At 45.3% G+C, this 21,159-nt stretch overlaps 1 protein-coding gene across 1 annotated transcript in view; it reads right to left on the bottom strand.

The window, feature by feature from the left end:
• Positions 1 to 21,159, bottom strand: part of ZFYVE26 (zinc finger FYVE-type containing 26) — a 1,347,068-nt gene that overhangs the window by 589,737 nt on the left and 736,172 nt on the right. Inside the window, exon 24 of the mRNA XM_082275187.1 lies at positions 7,017 to 7,118. Coding sequence (XP_082131313.1) covers positions 7,017 to 7,118 — 102 coding nt within the window. The remainder of the gene's footprint in view (positions 1 to 7,016; positions 7,119 to 21,159) is intronic.

Raw genomic sequence — 21,159 nt, 5'->3', positions numbered from 1 at the left:
GTAGCTAAAGGTTTCTGAAAGAAGATTGCTAATGCTGAAACTTGACCCTTGATGGTGCTCAAGGCTAGCTTCTGCTCAACCCCTTGTTGCAAAAAAGCCAATATTCGAGTCACCGAATAGGTACGTGGAGGAAATCCTAAAGATTCGCACCACGCAATATAAGTCTTCCATGTGTGATAATAGACCTTGCTGGAAGTCGCTTTCCTTGCTTTAATAAGGGTAGGAATGACTGAAGCTGACAAACCTCTGTCCTTCAGTACTTGGGTCTCAATGGCCAGGCCATTAAAACCAGCGACTGTAAAGCACGAAGGTAAATTGGTCCTTGAGACCACAGACACTCCCTGAGACGAAGTTCCCACGGAACGTCTGCGACTAGCCTGTCCAAGTCGGCCAGGCCGGCTTGACGAGGCCAGCCTAGAATTTCTAGGACCACTGGTGCTGACTGGATCTGAACCAGGCGTCCCTAGAGCTATCTGGCCCCGACCATCCGAGAAAGTCTGGTCGTTTTCTGTTCCCACACATTTATCAGATACCTGATTGCTATCAGGAAGGGTGATCTTTTCTGGTTGAACCTTAGGGACCGAAGTCACCCGGCTAGAGGCTTCTTGGCCTGTCTGGTCAACCAGATCCGATTCCTGTGGGGAATTGAGACTAATCTTAGGAAAAGGTAAAGGAAAAGATCTATTCAGGGAACGGTGACTACCGCTCCCTGTAGTACTTAAATGTTGGAAGGGAAGAATCGCACCGGTAGTAGTAGTTGATGATCGATCTAATGTCCTGAATACCGGTGAAAACGTCCCCCCACCCTCAAACCGGGTGGGGGCGCACCTTCAGGCTGTGTACTCCTTTGCTTCGGGTTTGGCTGAGTTGGTTCTCTGTTTGTCCGACCAGCCTTTCTTGAACCCTCCTGGAGGAGTCTTGCCTTTCCCGCTTGTTCCAGCCGGGCGTGCGAACCCTTTATGGGCGGTAAAGAAAGGTCCTCGCTTGTTGCGAGGTCCCTTAGCTTTAGCAGCCTGTGGCAAAAAAGTGCTCTTGCCCCCAGTGGCATCCTTAATGATTTCATCTAGGGTGGCCCCAAATAGACGATTCCCCTGAAAGGGGAGATTCGTCAAGGTCTTTTTGGAACCTAGGTCAGCTGACCAGCATTTTAACCACAGCACACGTCTGAGGATTACCGCTGACATAGATGCATGCCCTAATAGGGGAGTAGTGTCCAAGGCTGCGTCACAGATAAACTGTAGCCCTTGTATAATCTGTTCCATCAAATCTGATGTTTCCTGGGGAATATCTTTTCCCCCAAGGTCTTGGCGTACCAATCTCGCCCATTCCGTAAGTGTCTGGAAAACTAGACCAATAACAATTACTGGTCTAAATGCTGACCCTATCAGAGAGAAGATGGTGCGGGACTCTGCTTCCATCTTTCGATCCACCAGATCCTTAAAGGACGAAGTGTCCTCCACTGGGATAACCGTGGCTTTATTCAGCCTGGAAATAGGTGGATCCACCACTGGTGGTACCGTCCATTTCTTAATGATGGATTCCTCAAACGGATAACGTCTAGCAATACGCTTGGAAATAGTAAAGGTACGTTTAGAATGCCCCCATTCTCCTTTAATCTTGTTACCAAAACACTTGGGTACAGGAAAAACCTTCACCGTTTTGATGGGCTTGTTAGTACCAAAAGAAATCTCTGTATCAGTTGCTTCTGCCGGTAAAACCTCAAGTTTTAAGGTTTCCTGCACTGCCACAACTGTCCACCAATGCTTCTTCCTGAATTATAGCGGGAGAAGAAACGTCCTCCTCACTGTCTGAGGGAGCTTTACCTGAGGTAACAGCCCTTGCAGAGGGACCTGCAACTGCAGTGACCATCTCTGAATCTGAGTCAGAGGTGTCAGATAATATAGGGGTAGGCGGGGGTCGCTTCCTTGACCCTCGTCCCTGACAGGCCGCCTCCACCCGAGCCACCATAGAATCCAAAATTGCTGTAAATGCCTCTACACTCTGTGCACCGGCGGGTCCCGTGGCCCCCTCGAGGGAAACAGGTGGGGGAATTTGTGTGGCAGGGTCCATGATTATTCCAGTAACTTCCCGGATAATATATATAATATATATATTCAAAAATAAAAAACTTTTTTTTTTTTTTTCACAGACCCCCAGCGCCACAAAAGCCCCTTAGTGTTACCTGCTAGGGATCCCTATCGATCGAGAGAGAGAGAGATAGACCCCCAGGCTCACCACTTGATGCTCAGAGTTTAACTGCAACAGGTTACAGCGCTGTCTTGACAAACAGGAAGTCTTTTGGCTGGCTGCCCAGGAAGAAAGGAGGCGGCTCCGCCCCTCTACACGCCTTCCGGCGCCTCCCCTAGCTCCACGAGGTGTTTGGATCACCTCAAACATGGCCGCCCCCATGCTGGAGACACGAGGCTACGCCAAAATGGCGGCTCGTGCAATCCAGCAAAAAAAATGGCGGCGGCCTGTACCGAATAGCGGTGTGCTGCAGGGCACACAACACTATCTCTGCATGGGGATTTTTGGCGTGGTTGGCGGTACCGGCCCTGGCGGACCTCATGGCCGTTCAGAAGGCCTGCTATAGCTGGAGATTTGACTAGGAAGGCAGTCTACATGTCCGTGGCTTCTGACTGGTAGGTACCTTATTCTTATCACAGTAAGATTCCCAGACTGCCACTGATTACAATCTTTTAAACATGTATACAATTAGATTGTTCGCTCCCAACCCAAGCCTCCTGGCTTTTTGCACAAAAAATCACACTCAAAGTAGGGGGATCTGTGCCATGGTATAGGATAGAGGGGGACTATCTTACCATACAGAGAGGGGCCCGCGTTCACCACAAGACCCGTCAGGGGGAAAAGGGGGAACATACTACTCACCATACCGGAACCAAGCGGGCACCAACTCCTGACAGTACCCCTCTCCACCGGGGCGGGAGGGCTGTCGACCAATACGGACGCCGTGACTCATGGTCTTTGGCGTTTCAGCGAGACGTTTAACTCGCGGGGTCAGTCCCTTAATGGGACTTTGTCGCGGCCGACCCAGCGCGGAGCTATGGCCTGCACGCGCTCGTAGGCTGAACTGGGGTGACCACCGGATCTCAACATCCAGCCCGTCGCCCAGTTCAGCTTTCTTGCTTGAAGATCTCACAGGAACACTGGAGAAAAAAGCTGTCTAAAAAATCTTTTTAAGAAAAAAATCTTGCCAGGACCGAAGATCCCAGCAAGGTATCTAGGTCCTTACTCCTAACTAGACAGAAAATAACTGATTTGCTGAGGCAGAGAGAGAGAGGATATACCCTCTGGGACTGCCCCTAGGGTGTGGCCAGAGCATTTTAATTTCCTGTCTAGTCCTGCTCCTGTGGAGGCAACATAACCCGAAGGTGCTGTATCACCGAGGACTACGTCTGTCAATGAGCGATAGAGAAATGTAGATTACATTTTGTTAACTACATTAAGACCGCCCACCACACATTTACTGTGGCAGGCTGCCTCTCCTGCACGAACCGACCTAGCCCTACCTGGGTCGCGTGCGTGGTGCAGGGGGGGCCGGCGTGCTCCTGCCTCCACTAGGCAGCGGGGATGCCGATGCACGGGCCGGAGGGTGCGATTGTCGCCGGGCACCCATGATCGCTCCCTGCTGAGAGAAGAAAGGTCAACTGTTGTAAACACAGCTGACTGTTCTGCTCTCTGAAATGATCGCAGAGCGCCGGTAAACCTTCTATAGAGGATCACAGGTCTCTGTGGTCATTTCACAAGCCCATCCCCATACAGTTAGAAAACACTCCCCTAGGCTCACACAACCCTTCCCTGCCAATGTCAATATTACAGTAACAGTGCATATTTTTAGGCACGGATTACACTAGTAATGTCACTGGTCCCCCCAAAAGTGGCAAAAATGTCAGTTAGGGGTCCGATTTGTCCGCCACAATGTTGCAGTCCCGCTAAAAATCACAGATCACCGCTATTACTAGTAAATAAATAAAAATTACAAATCTTTCCCCTAGTTTGTAGACGTGATAGCTTTTGTGCAAACCAATCAAAATACGCTTTTTGTGATTTTTATCAAAAATATGTAGCATTTTGGCCTAAAGGGATGACAAATTTTAATTTTTTGGGGGGGGGAATGTTATATAGAAGAATGTGAAAAATATTGTTTTTTCAGAAATGTTGCTTTTCTGTTTATAGCTCAAAAAAATTGCACAGGTGATCAAATACCACCAAAAGAAAGCTCTATTTGTGGGGGAAAAAAAGGACATCAATTTTATTTTGGTAAAGCATCGCACGACAGCACAATTTTCCGTTCCACAGTGCCAAATTGCAAAAAATGGCCTGGTCATTAAGGGTTTGGCAGCCTACTAAAATAGTACTGGGCATCTCAGGCTATACTAGATTTACGCCACTATGGTCAAATTGAGCATTTCTGGAAATCCTACAACTGACAGGATTCTCTAGCTGGAAGTGTGCAGGAATGAATACCCTGACACAACTGTAATCCGATGGGGTCTTGAAAACGTATCAAAAACTCTCCTTTTCTTCTGTTCATATTTTGGACATTATAGCTAGAGCAGATACAACAAAGCAGTGAAAGAAATACACAGATTGCACTTGCGATTGGGCCCTGGTGTTCCCCCACTGTAGGGAGGGCCCAGCGGGGTTGCTAGCCGCAGGGCTCCGAGCTGACAGTTTCTCTCTCATACAGCTCAGAGCCTTCACTGACAGTTACCACCCACTCACACGGATAAGAGGAGAGCGCTAATCTGCTCCTCCTCTGCCCCCCCTCCTGTGTGCACAGCATGTAGTCTGAAGCTAAGCAGCTGACACTTCCCATAGTGCACACGGGGGGGGGGGGGGGGTGAGGGCTGGAGAGAGAAGGCACAGATCCGCTGTCTCCTCTTCCATTCACGCAAGCTATGAGGAAGGGGGAACTGTCAGTGCCAGCTCTGAGTTGTATGAGAAATATGCTCTCAGCTCAGAATCCTGTTTAGGAGGCACTGAAAGAAAGCTCTGATAGGCTGCACTGATAGAAGGAACGGATGGGCATTGATGAGCACTGATAGGCGACACTGGAGCACTGACAGGTGGCATTAATGAGCACTGTTAGGTGGCACTGATAGAGGACATTGTTGAGCACTGATAGGTGGCACTGATAGGCAGCAATGATGGACACTGATAGGGGACACTGATGAGCACTGATAGGCAGCACTGGTGAACCATCAGTATAGACGGCATTAATGCACACTGCTAGGTGTCACTAACACACAGCATTTATGAGCCCTGATATACATCACTAATATGAGGCATAAATAGTGGGCACTTATAGGCATTTATGAGCACTGATAGGCAGCACTGAAGGGCACTGATAGGCGACATTGATGGGCACTGATGAGCAATGTTAGCTGGCACTGATAGGCGACATTGATGAGGACTGTTAGGCGGCACTAATAGGTGGCATTGATGAGCACCGATAGGTGGCACTGAGCACTGATAGGCGGAATTGATGAGCACTGATTGACGGCACTGATGGGCATTGATGAGCACTGAAAGGTGACACTGATGAACACTGATAGGCAGCACTTATAGGCTGCAGTGATGGCTACTGATAGGTGGCATTGAGGAGCAATGATTGATGGCACTGATGCGCATTGATGAGCACTGATAGGCAGCTCTCATAGGCGACATTGTTGGGCACTGATAGGTGGCATTGATAAGCACTGATAGGTGGCATTAATAGGTGGCATTGCTGGGCACTGATAGGTGGCAAGGATGAGCACTGATAGGCAGCATTGATAGGCTAAACTGATTGGGCTGCACTGATTATCAGGGTAAACAATGTACTGACAGTCTTGCCGGTTAACGTCTTTTCTTTCCTCACACAAACAGTGTGTGGGTGGAAAGGACTGGCGATAAGTCTGCTTACTTGTGATCAGCTGATCACATGGTAAAGAGCCGCTGTAATTGGCTCTTTACCGTGATCTGTGATCAGCTGTGTCAAAAGGCAGCAGTCACAGAGTGTGCACTGCATGTTCGAGGACACCCTCCCAAAATTGGAAAGTGTGTGTGGGGGGGGGGGGGGGAGTCAGGGGAGCCGTTCATGGTTTCTTGCACCGGGCCCTGAAGGTTCTAGTTATGCCTCTGCCACAAAGGGCATTATCACAAAGGTTTATTTACGATTATCTGAAATTCTTTCTGGCTTTACTGTTCCATGTAGGCAAAGATAGGATGCAAACATACCTACATTCAACATAACATCGTTTGGAAGTTTGAAAGAATCTTGAAATAATGGATAGTTGCCTCCCGTTCTAATTTTGAGCCCTTGTTAGATACTGGACATGTTTTTAGTGGGGGTGGAAGAACTGCCAAAAGATCCATATATTCACTGTTCCTGTATATTTCTGAGTGCTTTTGAAGGTTTCTGCAAATTTTTGATTATCTTTGAATATTTTCAAGTATGTGTGAGCGGTTTAGGATAATTTAGAGGTTGACACATTCAATGTATTGATGCGGTTATGATTATTATTCTGAATTTATATAGCGCCAACAGTTTGCGCAGAGCTTTACAACATGAGGGCAGCAATACAGTTACAATACAATTTAATACAGGAGAAATCAGAGGGCCCTGCTCGATTATAGATTGGGAAGGTGATTTGTTTGCTGGTTTTTGTTGTTTTTGTGTTTATGAAAGAAAAAAAAAAAACATTTATTTATTTATTTTAAATAAAATCTGAATTAATAAAAAAAAAAAAAAAACTGCATAAATTGCAATAGACACTGAAAAAATGGGCTTGTTCTAAAACCTTTGACCAGTAGTACATGTCTGCAACTGTGTGATTACACCGGATATTAGGTCACTTAGCTGAAATTATATAAGAATATTAGGGTAAATATGTGTGCATATGGATTCATATGACTTATAGAGGTGTGCTTATGGTACAGAGACAAAATGTATTCATACATTTGCATTATCTCAACAGTAAGGTCCATAAAAGTTGATCTTCAATTCTTACCAACAAAGAATGTAGAAGGTAGTTGGTCTGCTTGTGAAGATGAAAGAATGGTTTCTAGTTCTGCTGACTGGCTGCTGCTTTCTGGAATTCCATTCACAGAATCTGCAAAAATTGTAATTGGCACATCAAAACACATGCTATAAGTTTTAGGTTATTGGACAAGAAACAGTAAACATAGCATGAGATGAGCAAATGTGGTTAACAGCAAAAAAAAAAAAATGCAGGTAGATGCATTGCAGATACATAAAAAAAATACAATAAAAAAAAAACATTCTCTTTTAGGACAAATAGTAAATTCTACAATCTGACCGGTGAGTATGGCAAAAAATTGCAGACTATACATGTACCAGTTAAGGCAACTTTCCATCAGTTTTCAATCAAAAGCAAACACAAACATTTGAATGGCACAACCTTTGGTTTAAATAGTCCTTAGTTTCCAGTGATAATCAATTAAAACAGTGGTAGAAAGAAATTGAAACCATAAAAATGCCAGTTGAAAATTTTAGGCCCCCCAGGAAAGGGGTCTAAATATTTTTCTTTTTCTTTCGGGAAACGTTATACCCACAAAAGAAATTTGCGAGCATGCAGCATGTCATGGCTTGTCTCTTCTGCAATAAAACCACCTTTGTGTGTGTGTGTGTGTGTGTGTGTGTGTGTGGAGGGGTCTTACAGTCACATGCTACATATTAATGGCCCCTGAACAATACTCCCAAATTCTGCACTCTGTACAATGGCTTTTACTTTATATACTCCTGAGGCCTGCACTTTGAATGTTTGACTGCACATTAAATTGTACTCTGTGTGCTGGGCTCTTTGTTACATATTCCTGATCACTGCACTCTGTGCACAGGGTTATATAGTGCCTTGCGAAAGTATTCGGCCCCCTTGAACTTTTCGACCTTTTGCCACATTTCAGGCTTCAAACATAAAAAAAGATATAAAACTGTATTTTTTTGTGAAGAATCAACAAGTGGGACACAATCATGAAGTGGAACAAAATGTATTGGATATTTAAAACTTTAACAAATAAAAAACGGAAAAATTGGGCGTGCAAAATTATTCAGCCCCTTTACTTTCATTGCAGCAAACTCTCTCCAGGAGTTTAGTGAGGATCTCCGAATGATCCAATGTTGACCTAAATGACTAATGATGATAAATAGAATCCACCTGTGTGTAATCAAGTCTCCGTATAAATGCACCTGCACTGTGATAGTCTCAGAGGTCCGTTTAAAGAGCAGAGAGCATCATGAAGAACAAGGAACACACCAGGCAGGTCCGAGATACTGTTGTGGAGAAGTTTAAAGCCGGATTTGGATACAAAAAGATTTCCCAAGCTTTAAACATCCCAAGGAGCACTGTGCAAGCGATAATATTGAAATGGGAGTATCAGACCACTGCAAATCTACAAAGACCTGGCCGTCCCTCTAAACTTTCAGTTCATACAAGGAGAAGGCTGATCAGAGTTACAGCCAAGAGGCTCATGATCACTCTGGATGAACTGCAGAGATGTACAGCTGAGGTGGGAGACTCTGTCCATAGGACAACAATCAGTCGTATACTGCACAAATCTGGCCTTTATGGAAGAGTGGCAAGAAGAAAGCCATTTCTTAAAGATATCCATAAAAAGTGTTGTTTAAAGTTTGCCACAAGCCACCTGGGAGACACACCAAACTTGTGGAAGAAGGTGCTCTGGTCAGATGAAACAAAAATCAAACTTTGATTTCCACTCGGCTTTGAGACCTGGAGCATTATCACCATTCTCTGTGATGTCACTATCAAGCAGGCATTTCCACGTTAGGGGGGTGTGTTGTGGGGATTTCAGACGCTGTTCCTTCGAGGCCCGTGTCCCCAGTCCTCTTAGCTGTCCAGGCAGCTCACACTGTACCTGGTTGCACAGTTCAAAAAACAGCGGACAGTCCCGCCCGCTATGATGTCATGTATCAGGTTTCTTGCCACTCCAACTTCTTGTGTCACTAAGGTACGGCCATAGGCAACAGTCACCAGCACCAAGGGGTACTCCCTGGTGTCCCCATGGATACACACTACCCATAGAGTTTTACTTACTGGGCCGAGTCTCCCGATCACCATGCTACTGGAGTCCAGTAGAGCCTTGGCATGAAGGTGGTTCACCCACACGTCACACTCAAAATGTCCTGCAGCCAGATCAAGAGGAGTGGCACATGCTCTTTCGTAGTTCTGTGAAAGGTGATGCAGGTTTGTGGGTTCCAACGTCTGGCATGGCTTTTCTCCTAGGTTCTGTGGCTGGCCTTATTGTGGGTTCCCGATGCTTGGCAGGTCCGAGCAGGTCCTCCACCACGGTGTACCTTTCGACCAAATCTACAAGCTGGTCAGCGGTTGTAGGGTCTCCAGCTTAGTCATTTGGCAGGAACCGCAGATACCAGTCCATCACCACCCATTCTACCATTTGTGGGCCTGTTAACTTTTCTGGTTGCAGCCATTTTTTGACCAGCTGTACAAGTTTGTGCATTTGGGACCTGGGTGTTTGGTAAGATTTGTACCTCCAGCGGTGCACCCTCTGAGCATGGACAGTTGTGGTCACTCCCAGACGGGCCAGGATCTCTGCCTTCAGACGCTCAGTCTCTGATGTGCTCCGATGGGAGGTCAAAGTAGGCCTTTTGTGGGTCACCAGTGAGGAAAAGGAATATAATACCAGCCCATTGGTCACAGGGCCACCCCTCTCTCTGCGCTATCCTCTCAAAGGTGGTGAGAAAAGCCTCCACATAATCGCTGGGTGTCAGTTTTTGCAAAAAAAACTCAGATACCTGGTTGCCAGTGGTGATGACCACTTGCTCTCATCCCTGAGCCAGACGCTGTATTGCCTCCTGCAAGGCAGCCACTTGTGCTTGAGTGAACTCCTGCTGGGCAGTAAACTGGGCAGCTAGCAACGGTGTGCTTTACTGTTGTGCAGCTACCACCGTTGCCAGGGTGTGCTGCTGCTGGGCCACCTCTTCCTCATGGCGACAGTTTGCCTCTGCTGAGGCTTGCTGCTGGTTCACGGTGGCTTGTGCCAATGCTTTGATTACCTCCTCCATGCTTTTTCCTGTTTGCAGTGTCTGAGCTGATTTCACCCAAGACATGCCATAGGTACACGGTCTCTTTAAATGTCTGTTTTTTTTTTTTAGTTTTAAACGGGTTTCACTCTCCTGACCTCAATAAAATTGAGCCACTCTGGGGAGATCTCAAACGTACAGTTCATGCAAGACAGCTCAAGAATTTACAGGAACCGGAGGCTTTTTGCCAGGAAGAACGGGCAGCTTTACCATCTGAGAAGATAAAGAGCTTCATCCAAAAATACCACAAAAGCCTTCAAGCTATCATTGATGTTAAAGGAGTCAATACACGGTATTAGGAACTGGGGTATGTCCTGGAACGCACGGGGGCTCCTCCTGCCGTCACTTCCCGGATATGACGCGATGGCACAGGCGACGCGTTTGCTCAGGCCTGCGACCGGGAAGTGACGTCAGGAGGAGCCCCCGTTAGTTACAGGACCCAGGAAGTGCCGGTAACCACCAGCAAGGACTGCGGGAGCCGTGACCGCTGGAGTCCATCCTGAATTACAGCACTGGATAGACGTTTCCCTTCATGGATACCATGGATAATGCTTTATAACACGCTTGTTTGGGAGTACCATACCCTGTGTTTTACCTAATAAACCCTTCATGCTGCACTTCTAGATTGGCGCCAGTGTTCTCTCTACAGTTGTTTTCAAGTCTCTTCTTCTTGCTTGCCACAAGAGCAGCCTTCTGAGTGCTTTGTGCATAGACTGTCATATATGGACTTTCATATGGAGTTTTGTTTTTAGTTATATTTATGGACCTCTGTTTATAAAGATTTGTCTTGTTTACTGAAATCAATTTTATCATTATCCTCTCTGTGGAACCGGTGGGTCCTAAATTTCTCCTTTTTGCGCCAGCATTTTTTTTTTTTTTCTTGCTTTTAAAAAAGGAGCAGCAACTTCACTTATAATATTCACTAATTTCACACACTTTTTTTAAACACCACATCCATTAGTGCACGTATATACTGTATATTTATTTACATCTAAATGAAAACCATATTTAATATATCACAGCTTTGCAGATGTGGAGGCTGTATCTGTATCTTCCTTGTATCAGTGGCGTATTTTGGTTTTGTGCTGCCCTAGGCAAGACTAAAATTGGGCGCCCCCTTCCCCCTCCTATGTAAATTTGCCCCGCTCCTTCCTTTTTAACGGATGTGACTCCCTCCAAAATTGAAGGACTCCAATTCCCAGCATGAACCCCTGAGATCTCACGAGGTGGGGGGTAAGAGGGGGTGGGAGAGAGAGGAAGGGTGGGTGAGGGAGGGAGAGAGGGGGGATGAGACAGAGGGGGGATGAGAGAGAGTGGGGAGGGAGAGAGAGGGGGATGAGAGAGAGGGGGTAGGGAGAGAGGGGGAGGGATAGAGAGAGGGGGGATGAGAGGAGGGAATGAGAGAGAGGGGGGTGAGAGAGAGAGAGAAAGAGAAAGAGAGGGGGTGAGAGAGAGAGTGGGATGAGAGAGTAGGGTTTGAGAGAGAGGGGGGTGAGAGAAAGAGAGAGGGAGGGTGAGAGAGGAGGGGGGTGAGAGAGAGGGTGGAGGGAGAGAGAGGGGGATGAGAGAGAGACAGGGGGTGGGGGAAGGGTGGGAGAGAGAGGCGGGAGGGAGAGAGAGGAGGGAATGAGAGAGAGGGGGTGAGAGGAGGGAATGAGAGAGAGGGGGATTAGAGAGAGGGGGGATGAGAGGAAGGAATGAGAGAGAGGGGAGATGAGAGAGAGAGAGAGAAAGAGAGGGGGTGAGAGAGAGAAATAGAGGGGATGAGAGAGAGAGGGGGATGAGAGAGGAGGGGTTGAGAGAGAGGGGGGTGAGAGAAAAAGAGAGGGAGGTTGAGAGAGAGAGGGTGAGTGAGAGAGAGATGAGGGGGTTGAGAGAGAGGTGGGAGAGGCGGCTCTAGCAACCAGTGGCCAAAAGAGTCTCAGGGTGAGGGGGGCGGCTTTTTTGCTGTCCCCCTGCAAAGTGCCGCCCTAGGCCTGGGCCTTGTCAGCCTAGGCCAAAATACAGCACTGCCTTGTATATTGTATCTAGTAATCCTTCGAATTACACAGTTCCTGTTCTAGAGTGACTACGTTAGCTCAGACCACTGTCTGTGCAAAGGGGGCCATCATTGTCACTGGGATTTTCTGCTGATTCACACTACAAACACAGGGTAAGGGAAATAGTAGTTTGCAGAAGAAAAATTGGAAGGATGATAGGGCTTGTTCTGCCCATATTGGTCGTAGTTATGTGCTGTTACAGATTATACTGCAATATTGTTGATGTTGCTGCCATCTAGTGGTCAGAGTTAGTTATTATTGTTATTATTCACCAGAGCTTATAGGAAGTAATGTTTTCCATCATAGGAAGAGGCTGTAACCTTTAACCTGGAAGTGTATTTGCTAGAGCTTGACAGGAAAAGGTATTCCCCTCAGAGGGAAGGGCAGTAACCTTTAACCTGGAACTGTATTTCCTCCATTTCACAACTAACCTCCTGATACAGCAGACAGCATTCAGAAGAGCTCCTATCTATTCCAGAACTAATGAGGGAATTGTCTGTAAGTACATCCACTGATGGAGTGAGGCTGCTGTATAATGTTTAATGTACTGACACATGTTTTGTTTATGCTTATGTTGTAGTTTTACAAAGTTATTCAGAAAAAAGAATACATACAGATTTGAGGTCTCCCGTTTCTTGACTTCTGAATTATTGTTAAGCTGTCTGACTAGTGTTATACAACAGTTCAATAACGCGAAGCAGAACAGTAAAAAGACAACTACATCCGGTCTGGAATAAACTGACGCGCCATTACTGCAGCATGAGTCCAAGATCAGGAACAAAGTACAAGGCTGATGTCACGACACCGCCGACACAGCAAGGCAGGGAGAACATTCCCGGCGCCCAGCAAGATGATGCACAATCGCATGCATCCAGATATTCATGGGCTAGCAAGATGTCCTCAGCAAGTTCCTCAGCGGCTAGAGCTTGTGCCAAGGCAGAAGCTGCCCGTGTCCAGCTACAGTATGCAGAAAAAGAAGCAAAGATGATGCAGGAGTTAGCAGCAAAGAAAGCTGTCACAGCACAAGAAGAAGCCAAGATGATGCAGGAGTTAGCAGCAAAGAAAGCTGTCACAGCACAAAAAGAAGCAAAGATGATGCAGGAGTTAGCAGCAAAGAAAGCTGTCATGGCACAAGAAGATGCAGAATTAGAATCAAAATTGCTCATCCTGCAGCGACAAGCGACAGGAAGTGAAAAATCATATAAAGGCGCAGAGGTTCCAGAAAAACCTCTATTCTCTGCAGATCGTACAAGTGAGTACATCCAGAACCTTACTGATGCGCATACAAAGGAACAGTCTCTTAAACCTGAAGCAAAGGAAGTCAGGCCGAGATCAACAGACCCCCTGAGCAGTCCCAATCAACCACATGAGGTCAGCGGCTGCCAGCAAATCAAGAATGAAGCACCAGAAACCCCTAAGAACAAAAAACAAGTGTTCCCATCGCCTCAACCTATAGATTACATGCGCGAACAACAATGTGCAGTGGACGTCACCAAATATCTCATCCGCAAAGAAATGGTTAGCTCAGGCTTTCTCCAATTCGATGACTGTCCTGAAAACTATTGGGCATGGAAATCTTCCTTTCTGAATGCCACTGAAGGCCTGAACTTATCACCAGCAGAAATGCTTAATTTAATGATAAAATGGCTTGGTACCGAGTCAGTAGAGCATGCGAAGAGGATGAGAAGAGCAAACCTGTTCAATCCTGAAGCAGGACTCAACATGACCTGGAAAAGGCTAGAAGAAACGTATGGATCCCCAGAGGTAATAGAAGGAGCACTGTTGAGAAAACTTGAAGTCTTTCCCAAAGTGGGCTACAGAGACAACGTGCGGCTACAAGAGCGTGAAGAGTGATCTTCTACTAGAGATAGAATATGCCAAAGAGGATGGCTACTTACCAGGACTTTCATATCTAGATACAGCTAGAGGCACTAATCCCATAGTAGAGAAACTACCCTCTAATCTGCAAGACAAGTGGATGTCCGTGGGAGGTAAATTCAAAGAAGATTATGGAGTCGCCTTTCCCCCTTTCTCTGTGTTTTCTAGGTTTGTCCGACAGCAAGTGAAAATCCGAAGTGATCCCAGTTTCGCCTTCACCACCAGCGGCAATCAATCGCACAGACCTGAGAGACCTCACAGACCTCACGGTAGGACCTCTGTATCCACACACAAAACAGCTGTACCTTCAGAAGTCACAGACTACCAAAGCACCCACAAGGTACACACCATAGAAAACCCTGATAGACAATGCCCAATACACAAAAAACCACATCCACTAAAGAAATGCAAAGGCTTTAGAAGCAAACCCATTGCAGAGCGGATGTCCTTCCTTAAACAAAACGGCATCTGCTTCAAGTGCTGCGGATCTACTTATCACATTGCCAAAGACTGCAAAATACCAGTAGAATGTACAGAATGTGGCAGTGAGAGACATATTGCAGCTTTACACCCTGGCCCTGCTCCTGCTCCACTAGAGACTGTAGAACCCAGGAAAGATCAGGGCAGGGAGCAACAAGAGACCCCACTCTCCTCAGTAATGTCTAATTGCACTGAAGTATGTGGACAAGGCAAGAGTGCACGATCATGCTCAAAAATCTGTTTAGTGACTGTGTATCCCACTGGCAAGAGAGAAAGAGCAGTGAAAATGTATGCAGTGCTAGATGAACAGAGCAACAGATCTCTTGCAAAGTCAGATTTCTTTGATATCTTTAACCTTAAGGCAAGTGCAGTTCCATACACTCTAAGGACATGTGCGGGGACAATTGAAACCACAGGGAGAAGAGCTACTGACTTTACCATTGAATCCTTCAATAAGAAAGTGCAGATCCCGCTTCCTACCCTAATAGAGTGTGGCATGATACCTGACGACAAAACTGAGATTCCCTCTCCAAAAGTAGCCCATCACCTCCCTTACCTCCGCTCAATTGCTCACCTTATCCCAGCTGTTGAGCCAGATGTTTCTATCCTTCTACTTCTTGGGAGAGACATCCTTCAGGTACACAAGGTGCGCCAGCAAATAAATGGACCTTATAATGCCCCCTATGCACAGAGACTGGACCTGGGTTGGGTCATTGTAGGAGAAGTTTGCCTGGGGACAGTGCACCAGCCTGACAACATTAGCACTCTGAAGACGTCTGTGTTAACAAATGGACGCACATCCCTTCTCAGTCCCTGTCACAACAGCTTCGTTGTCAAGGAAAGCTTTGGCAGGTCAACACAACACTGTGACTCTTTTACACTATATGGTAAAGAAGAAGTCAATTCCAACATTGAAACAGACAATCTAGGGATTACAGTGTTCCAGAAAACTAAAGATGATGACAAACAGGCCCTCTCTATAGAGGATCAGACCTTCTTGCAGATTATGGATAGAGAGGCTTACCAAGATGACAATCACAGTTGGGTGGCCCCTCTCCCCTTTCGCACACCCAGACGTGTTTTGCCTAGTAACAGGGAACAAGCCATGAAGCGTTTGCATTCACTCAGCAAAACACTGCAGAGAAAGCCAGAGGTGAAAAGAGATTTCATTGAATTCATTAAAGGGATGCTAGACAACCATCACGCTGAAGTTGCAGAACCACTTGAGACAGACAGGGAACACTGGTATCTACCAATGTTTGGTGTCTACCATCCACACAAACCTAACCAAATCAGAATAGTTTTTGATTCTAGCGCAGAGTATAAAGGAGTCTCTTTAAATGACATTACTGTTGAGTGGCCCTGACCTAAACAATACTTTGCTAGGTGTCCTCATGCGCTTCAGAAAAGAGCCTGTTGCTTTCACAGCAGATGTGCGACAAACGTTTTATTGTTTTCTTGTCAGAGAAGACCACAGAGACTTTCTATGTTTTCTCTGGTACAAAGACAATGATATAGACAAAGAAATTGTCGAGTACAGAATGAAAGTGCACGTATTTGGCAATAGCCCATCTCCATCTGTCGCTATATACTGCATGCAAAAAGCTGCCCAGAAAGATGCAGAGCGCTATGGACAAGAAGCCAAACACTTTGTATTGAGACATTTCTATGTAGATGATTGACTCGCTTCTGCTAGCACACCTGAAGATGCAATTTCCATCCTCAGTAAAGCAAAGCAAATGCTGGCAGAATCCAACCTGTGTCTTCATAAAATTGCTTCCAACAGCCAAAAAGTAATGGAAGCCTTCCCTGTAGCAGACAGAGCTAAGGACCTTAAAGATCTTTGCCTAGGTACAGACACTCTTCCCCTGCAGAAAAGCCTAGGCCAAAGTTGGGATCTAGAATCAGATAGTTTTGTTTTCAGAGTTTCCTCAGAGGAAAAGCCTTTTACGCGTAGAGGCATTCTATCTACCGTAAATAGCCTCTATGATCCCCTAGGGTTTGTATCACCTGTGACAATAAGTGGTAAGGTCCTAGTTCGGGAACTGTCATCTGGGAAAAGTAAATGGGATGCATTGCTTCCACAGGAGAGTAAGTGAGTGGGTTCAATGGACATAATCCTTGCAAACGTTAGAGCACCCAAAGATAGACAGATGCTATGTGCCTGTATCTCTATCATCAGCTTGCAGGAAGGAACTGTGTATCTTTTCAGAGGCATCCACCACATCTATAGGTGCAGTAGCTTACTTGAAGGTAATTGATGCAGAAAATGTGTGTCATGTTGGATTTGTCATGGGAAAGTCCAAATTAAGCCCTAAACCAGCCCACATTATTCCTCGTTTAGAGTTGCGTGCTGCTGTACTTGCAGTCGAAATGTCTGAGCTAATCATAGATGAACTAGACACTGACTTCGATGCTGCGAAATTCTTCACCGATAGCAAGACTGTCCTAGGGTACATTTGCAACACCACTAGGAGGTTCTATCTGTACTTGAGGAGATTCTTCTCAATTTGTGGCCCAGCAAAACTGCTCAGTTCTGACAGAGGAACAAACTTTGTAGGAGCCTGCAAAGAACATAACATTTGTGACAGTGAATCACAATTGCAAGACTTTCTCCAAGACAGAGGATGTACATGAGTCTTTAATCCTCCACACTCTGTCTGGGAGAGACTTATAGGTATTGCCAGGCGAATCTTGGATGCTATTGTTGCTACAAACCAAACCTGCTAACTTGACCCATGAGACTTTAAGCACCTTTATGGCAGAAGTGACAGCTATTATGAATGCCAGGCCTATAGTTCCTGTGTCCTCGGACCCAGATACACCTATGGTCCTTACCCCAGCAATGTTGTTGACTCAAAGGGTGAACTCTTTGTCTGCTCCATCTGGAACCATAAGTACAACCCAAGTCCATGCGAAACAATGAAAGCAAGTACAATGCTTGGCAGACACCTTTTGGAAAAGATGGAAGAGAGAGTATCTGTCAAACCTGCAACGCCGTAGGAAATGGACTAAGGATCGCCCAAATCTAGAAAGTGGGTGATGTTGTTCTGTTGAAGGACAGCCAAGAGAGCAGAAACGAGTGGCCCGTAGGACTTATTGTCAATGTTCTACCAAGCAGGGATGGCAAGGTTAGAAAGGTAGAGGTCAAGGTTGTAAAAAATGAGACTGCCAGAATTTATCTCAGACCTATAGCAGACATTATAATTTTGGTTTCAGACTAACTAGGATTCCATTTACCTGTTTATGTTTTTTTCTGCATAGCAGTAATTGTTTGAGTAGTGACAAAATAAATTATGCCAGACAGGGAGTGTTCTGCCCATATTGGTCATAGTAATGTGCTGTTACAGATTATACTGCAATATTGTTGATGTTGCTGCCATCTAGTGGTCAGAGTTAGTTATTATAGTTATTATTCACCAGAGCTTATAGTAAGTAATGTTTTCCATCATAGGAAGAGGCTGTAACCTTTAACCTGGAAGTGTATTTGCTAGAGCTTGACAGGAAAAGGTATTCCCCTCAGAGGGAAGGGCAGTAACCTTTAACCTGGAACTGTATTTCCTCCATTTCACAACTGACCTCCTGATACAGCAGACAGCATTCAGAAGAGCTCCTATCTATTCCAGAACTAATGAGGAAATTGTCTGTAAGTACATCCACTGATGGGAGTGAGGCTGCTGTATAATGTTTAATGTACTGACACATATGTTTTGTTTATGCTTATGTTGTAGTTTTACAAAGTTATTCATTCAGAAAAAAGAATACATACAGATTTGATGTCTCCCGTTTCTTGACTTCTGAATTATTGTTAAGCTGTCTGACTAGTGTTATACAACAGTTCAATAACGCAAAGCAGAACAGGGCTGTTTGTGCTTTTTGTAAAATTCACAGGAAATTACAAGGACAGCACATTCTTGACAAGATCTGCAGGTATTTTCTGTACTGGTAAAGGATTATTAGCCTGACAAAAAAAAAAACCAATGCAGCCACCACATCTGAGGATTGGTAAGCTGCACTATATTATATTTTTGTTCTTGGGGTTGGGGTCTGAGCTTAAGAAAGGTGGCTGTTTTTCTTGGCTGCATCAGAAGTCCACTAAAAATTTAAAGTTCCCATTCTTAAAGTGATTATAAAGGTAAAAAATAAATAAAATAAAATGAGCGTTATACGCACCTGCTCTGTGCAATGATTTTGCACAGAGAAGCCCCAATTCTCTTCTTTTTGGGTCCCCCGCTGGAGGTCCTGGTTCCTGTTCCCTGTCGAGTGCCACCAATAACAAGCCTCTTACTATGGAGGCACTCAAGCAGGCTCGCTCCCAAGCCATGCTCCTGAAAATAGACATTGTCTAGCCACTCTGTCATAAAGCTCAGATCAGTGGATGGCTGCAGCGATGGTTGTCCTTCTGGAAAAAGAAAACAAGAAGGGAGTTGCAAATGATGGCTCAAACACAGGTTTGTAGAAAAACAAGTAAAAAAATGTACTTTATTGAGGTTGTGACAATTAATATACCATATAAACAGAGGTATGTTCAGAGGCCTGTGAACTATATCCCAAATAACCACGCCCCTACACACAACACACAATGGGCCTCCAAGACACTCCACTCCATGCCCAGGCCGCGTACGCCCACCCCACAAAACAAACAATCCCTCCAGTGCAGAACCAAACAGACTCCTGTCAGGGAAAACCCTAATAAATATTCAGAGGCTCCATTGAGGTAGCAATAGTAAGTAGGGAGTTGAGCTGGATCAGGGGGGTCAAATGATCCAGAGGAGAGGGAACAACTGTCCAGTATTCTGTGTGTGTTGGATAACCAACACATGGACCTATTCCTGCATTCCAAGTAGGTGTTCCATTGAAGAAACAGATTTGGATATGATCTATTTCTTGCGGTCCAAAAATTGATGTGAGCCCCACCATTAACATCCAAAATGTAGGGAGTTGATAAGTGTCAAACAACTCGGTTAGAGGTATGGCAGTGTACTATGATTTTTGATCTTAGAAACACCAGTCTAAATTTCAAAGAGATATCAACGATTGGTCCAAAGGGGAGATATTTGATCTCACCCCGAGGAATAGGAGGAGCAGATCCTGACAGAGAAATAACTGCGAGAAATAGGTCAAACACACGATCGGGTCAATCAGGAAGAGAGGAGGAGGAGGAAAGGTCAGTGTATTTTTTGGTGGAGGATTCCTCAGAGGAGGGCAAACCACCCCCTCCCCTTAGGAGTATTCTCAAAACAAACACAGGAAAAGGGAAAAGAGGCGCAGAGAGAGCAATAAGGCCCGTAAAAGAAATAAGAACTCCAAAATAATCAAAAATAATTCCTGAATCTGATCCAATTCAAACCATGGAGGAAAGTCCAATAGAATTACAGAATGACTGTAAGGTAGTTAATTTATCCGATTTCCCCTTAGAGGAACAACATCTATCTTTCTCTCCATCCGCAAAGATGGATCACTTTGAGGTATATAAGGATGTATGCCTTTTTCTTTGAAAGGTATACTGTTCCCCTCTATACTCTCTGGATGAGGCTGGGAAGGAAGGGAACCCTCAGGCATTGGATCCTAAGGACAAGGAGGCCCTTGACATTCTTAACTCCCTTTTAGAGGAGGGAGGTGATTAACTGTCGGAGGAGAAGACTCTACCTGATGATTATCGTAGGAAGCCGAATCTTACAATAAGGTCTAAAACTATACCTAAGTTCTGTAGTAATAAATGGCTTAGTACTTTCCTTATGCTTGTTGAAGAGGATCTTAAGAAACTAAACTGGTGTCCCCCACTCCTTGATAACTTGTCTCCCGATGAGAGAATAGCCTTGGAGGAACTCAAGGCAGCAGAGGGAATCATTATCAAGAAGAGTGACAAGGGAGGAATGTGGTGCTGCTGTCGGAGACTAGCTACGAACAAGAGGTTGTTCGGCTACTCTCCGACAGCAGTACCTATCAGAAACTAGAAACTAATCCCTTCCCAAATCTTGTGGCCAATATTAATGAGAAACTCTCCCTGGCATATGAGGCCAATTTAATCACCAAATGTGAAAAAGGTTATCTAGAGGTTAATTATTATTATTATTATTCAGGATTTCTATAACGCCAGCAGTTTACGCAGCACTTTACAATGTTAGAGAGAGACAATACAGTTACAATACAATAAAATATAAGAGGATTAAGAGAGCCCTGCTCAGAAGATCTTAGAATCTAATGGGGTGGGGCAGATGGTACAAGAGGTTGTAACAGTAGGGAATGAGCTGATGGAAGATTAGTTGGCGGTGTGAAAGGCTTCCCTGAAGAGATGAGTTTTCAGGGATAGCCTGAAAGCAGCTAGAGTAGGAGATAGCCTTACAGGTTGAGGTAGAGCATTCCAGAGGATGGGAGAGGCCCTGGAAAAATCCTGGAGACGAGCATGGGAGGAGGAGACAAGGGAGCTTGAGAGTAGGAGGTCTTGAGAAGAGCGGAGAGGACGGTTTGGGTGATATTTGAAGACAATATTTTTTTTAAAGGTTTTTATTAAACAAACAAAACACAGAACACCAAAAGAAAAATGGCAGTACAGCAGAAAAGAGAGGATACAGAACATACAAAGCATCCTCTCCAATCATCTGACAAAATAGAACAACAGTACAGAGAATACACAGTAATCGTGGTAAAAGAAGCACAGCAAAGAACCTCCGG

This window comes from Pelophylax lessonae (assembly GCF_965119305.1).
Source record: "Pelophylax lessonae genome assembly, chromosome: 13".
Lineage (NCBI taxonomy): Eukaryota > Metazoa > Chordata > Amphibia > Anura > Ranidae > Pelophylax > Pelophylax lessonae.
This window is presented reverse-complemented; position numbering and strand designations above follow the sequence as displayed.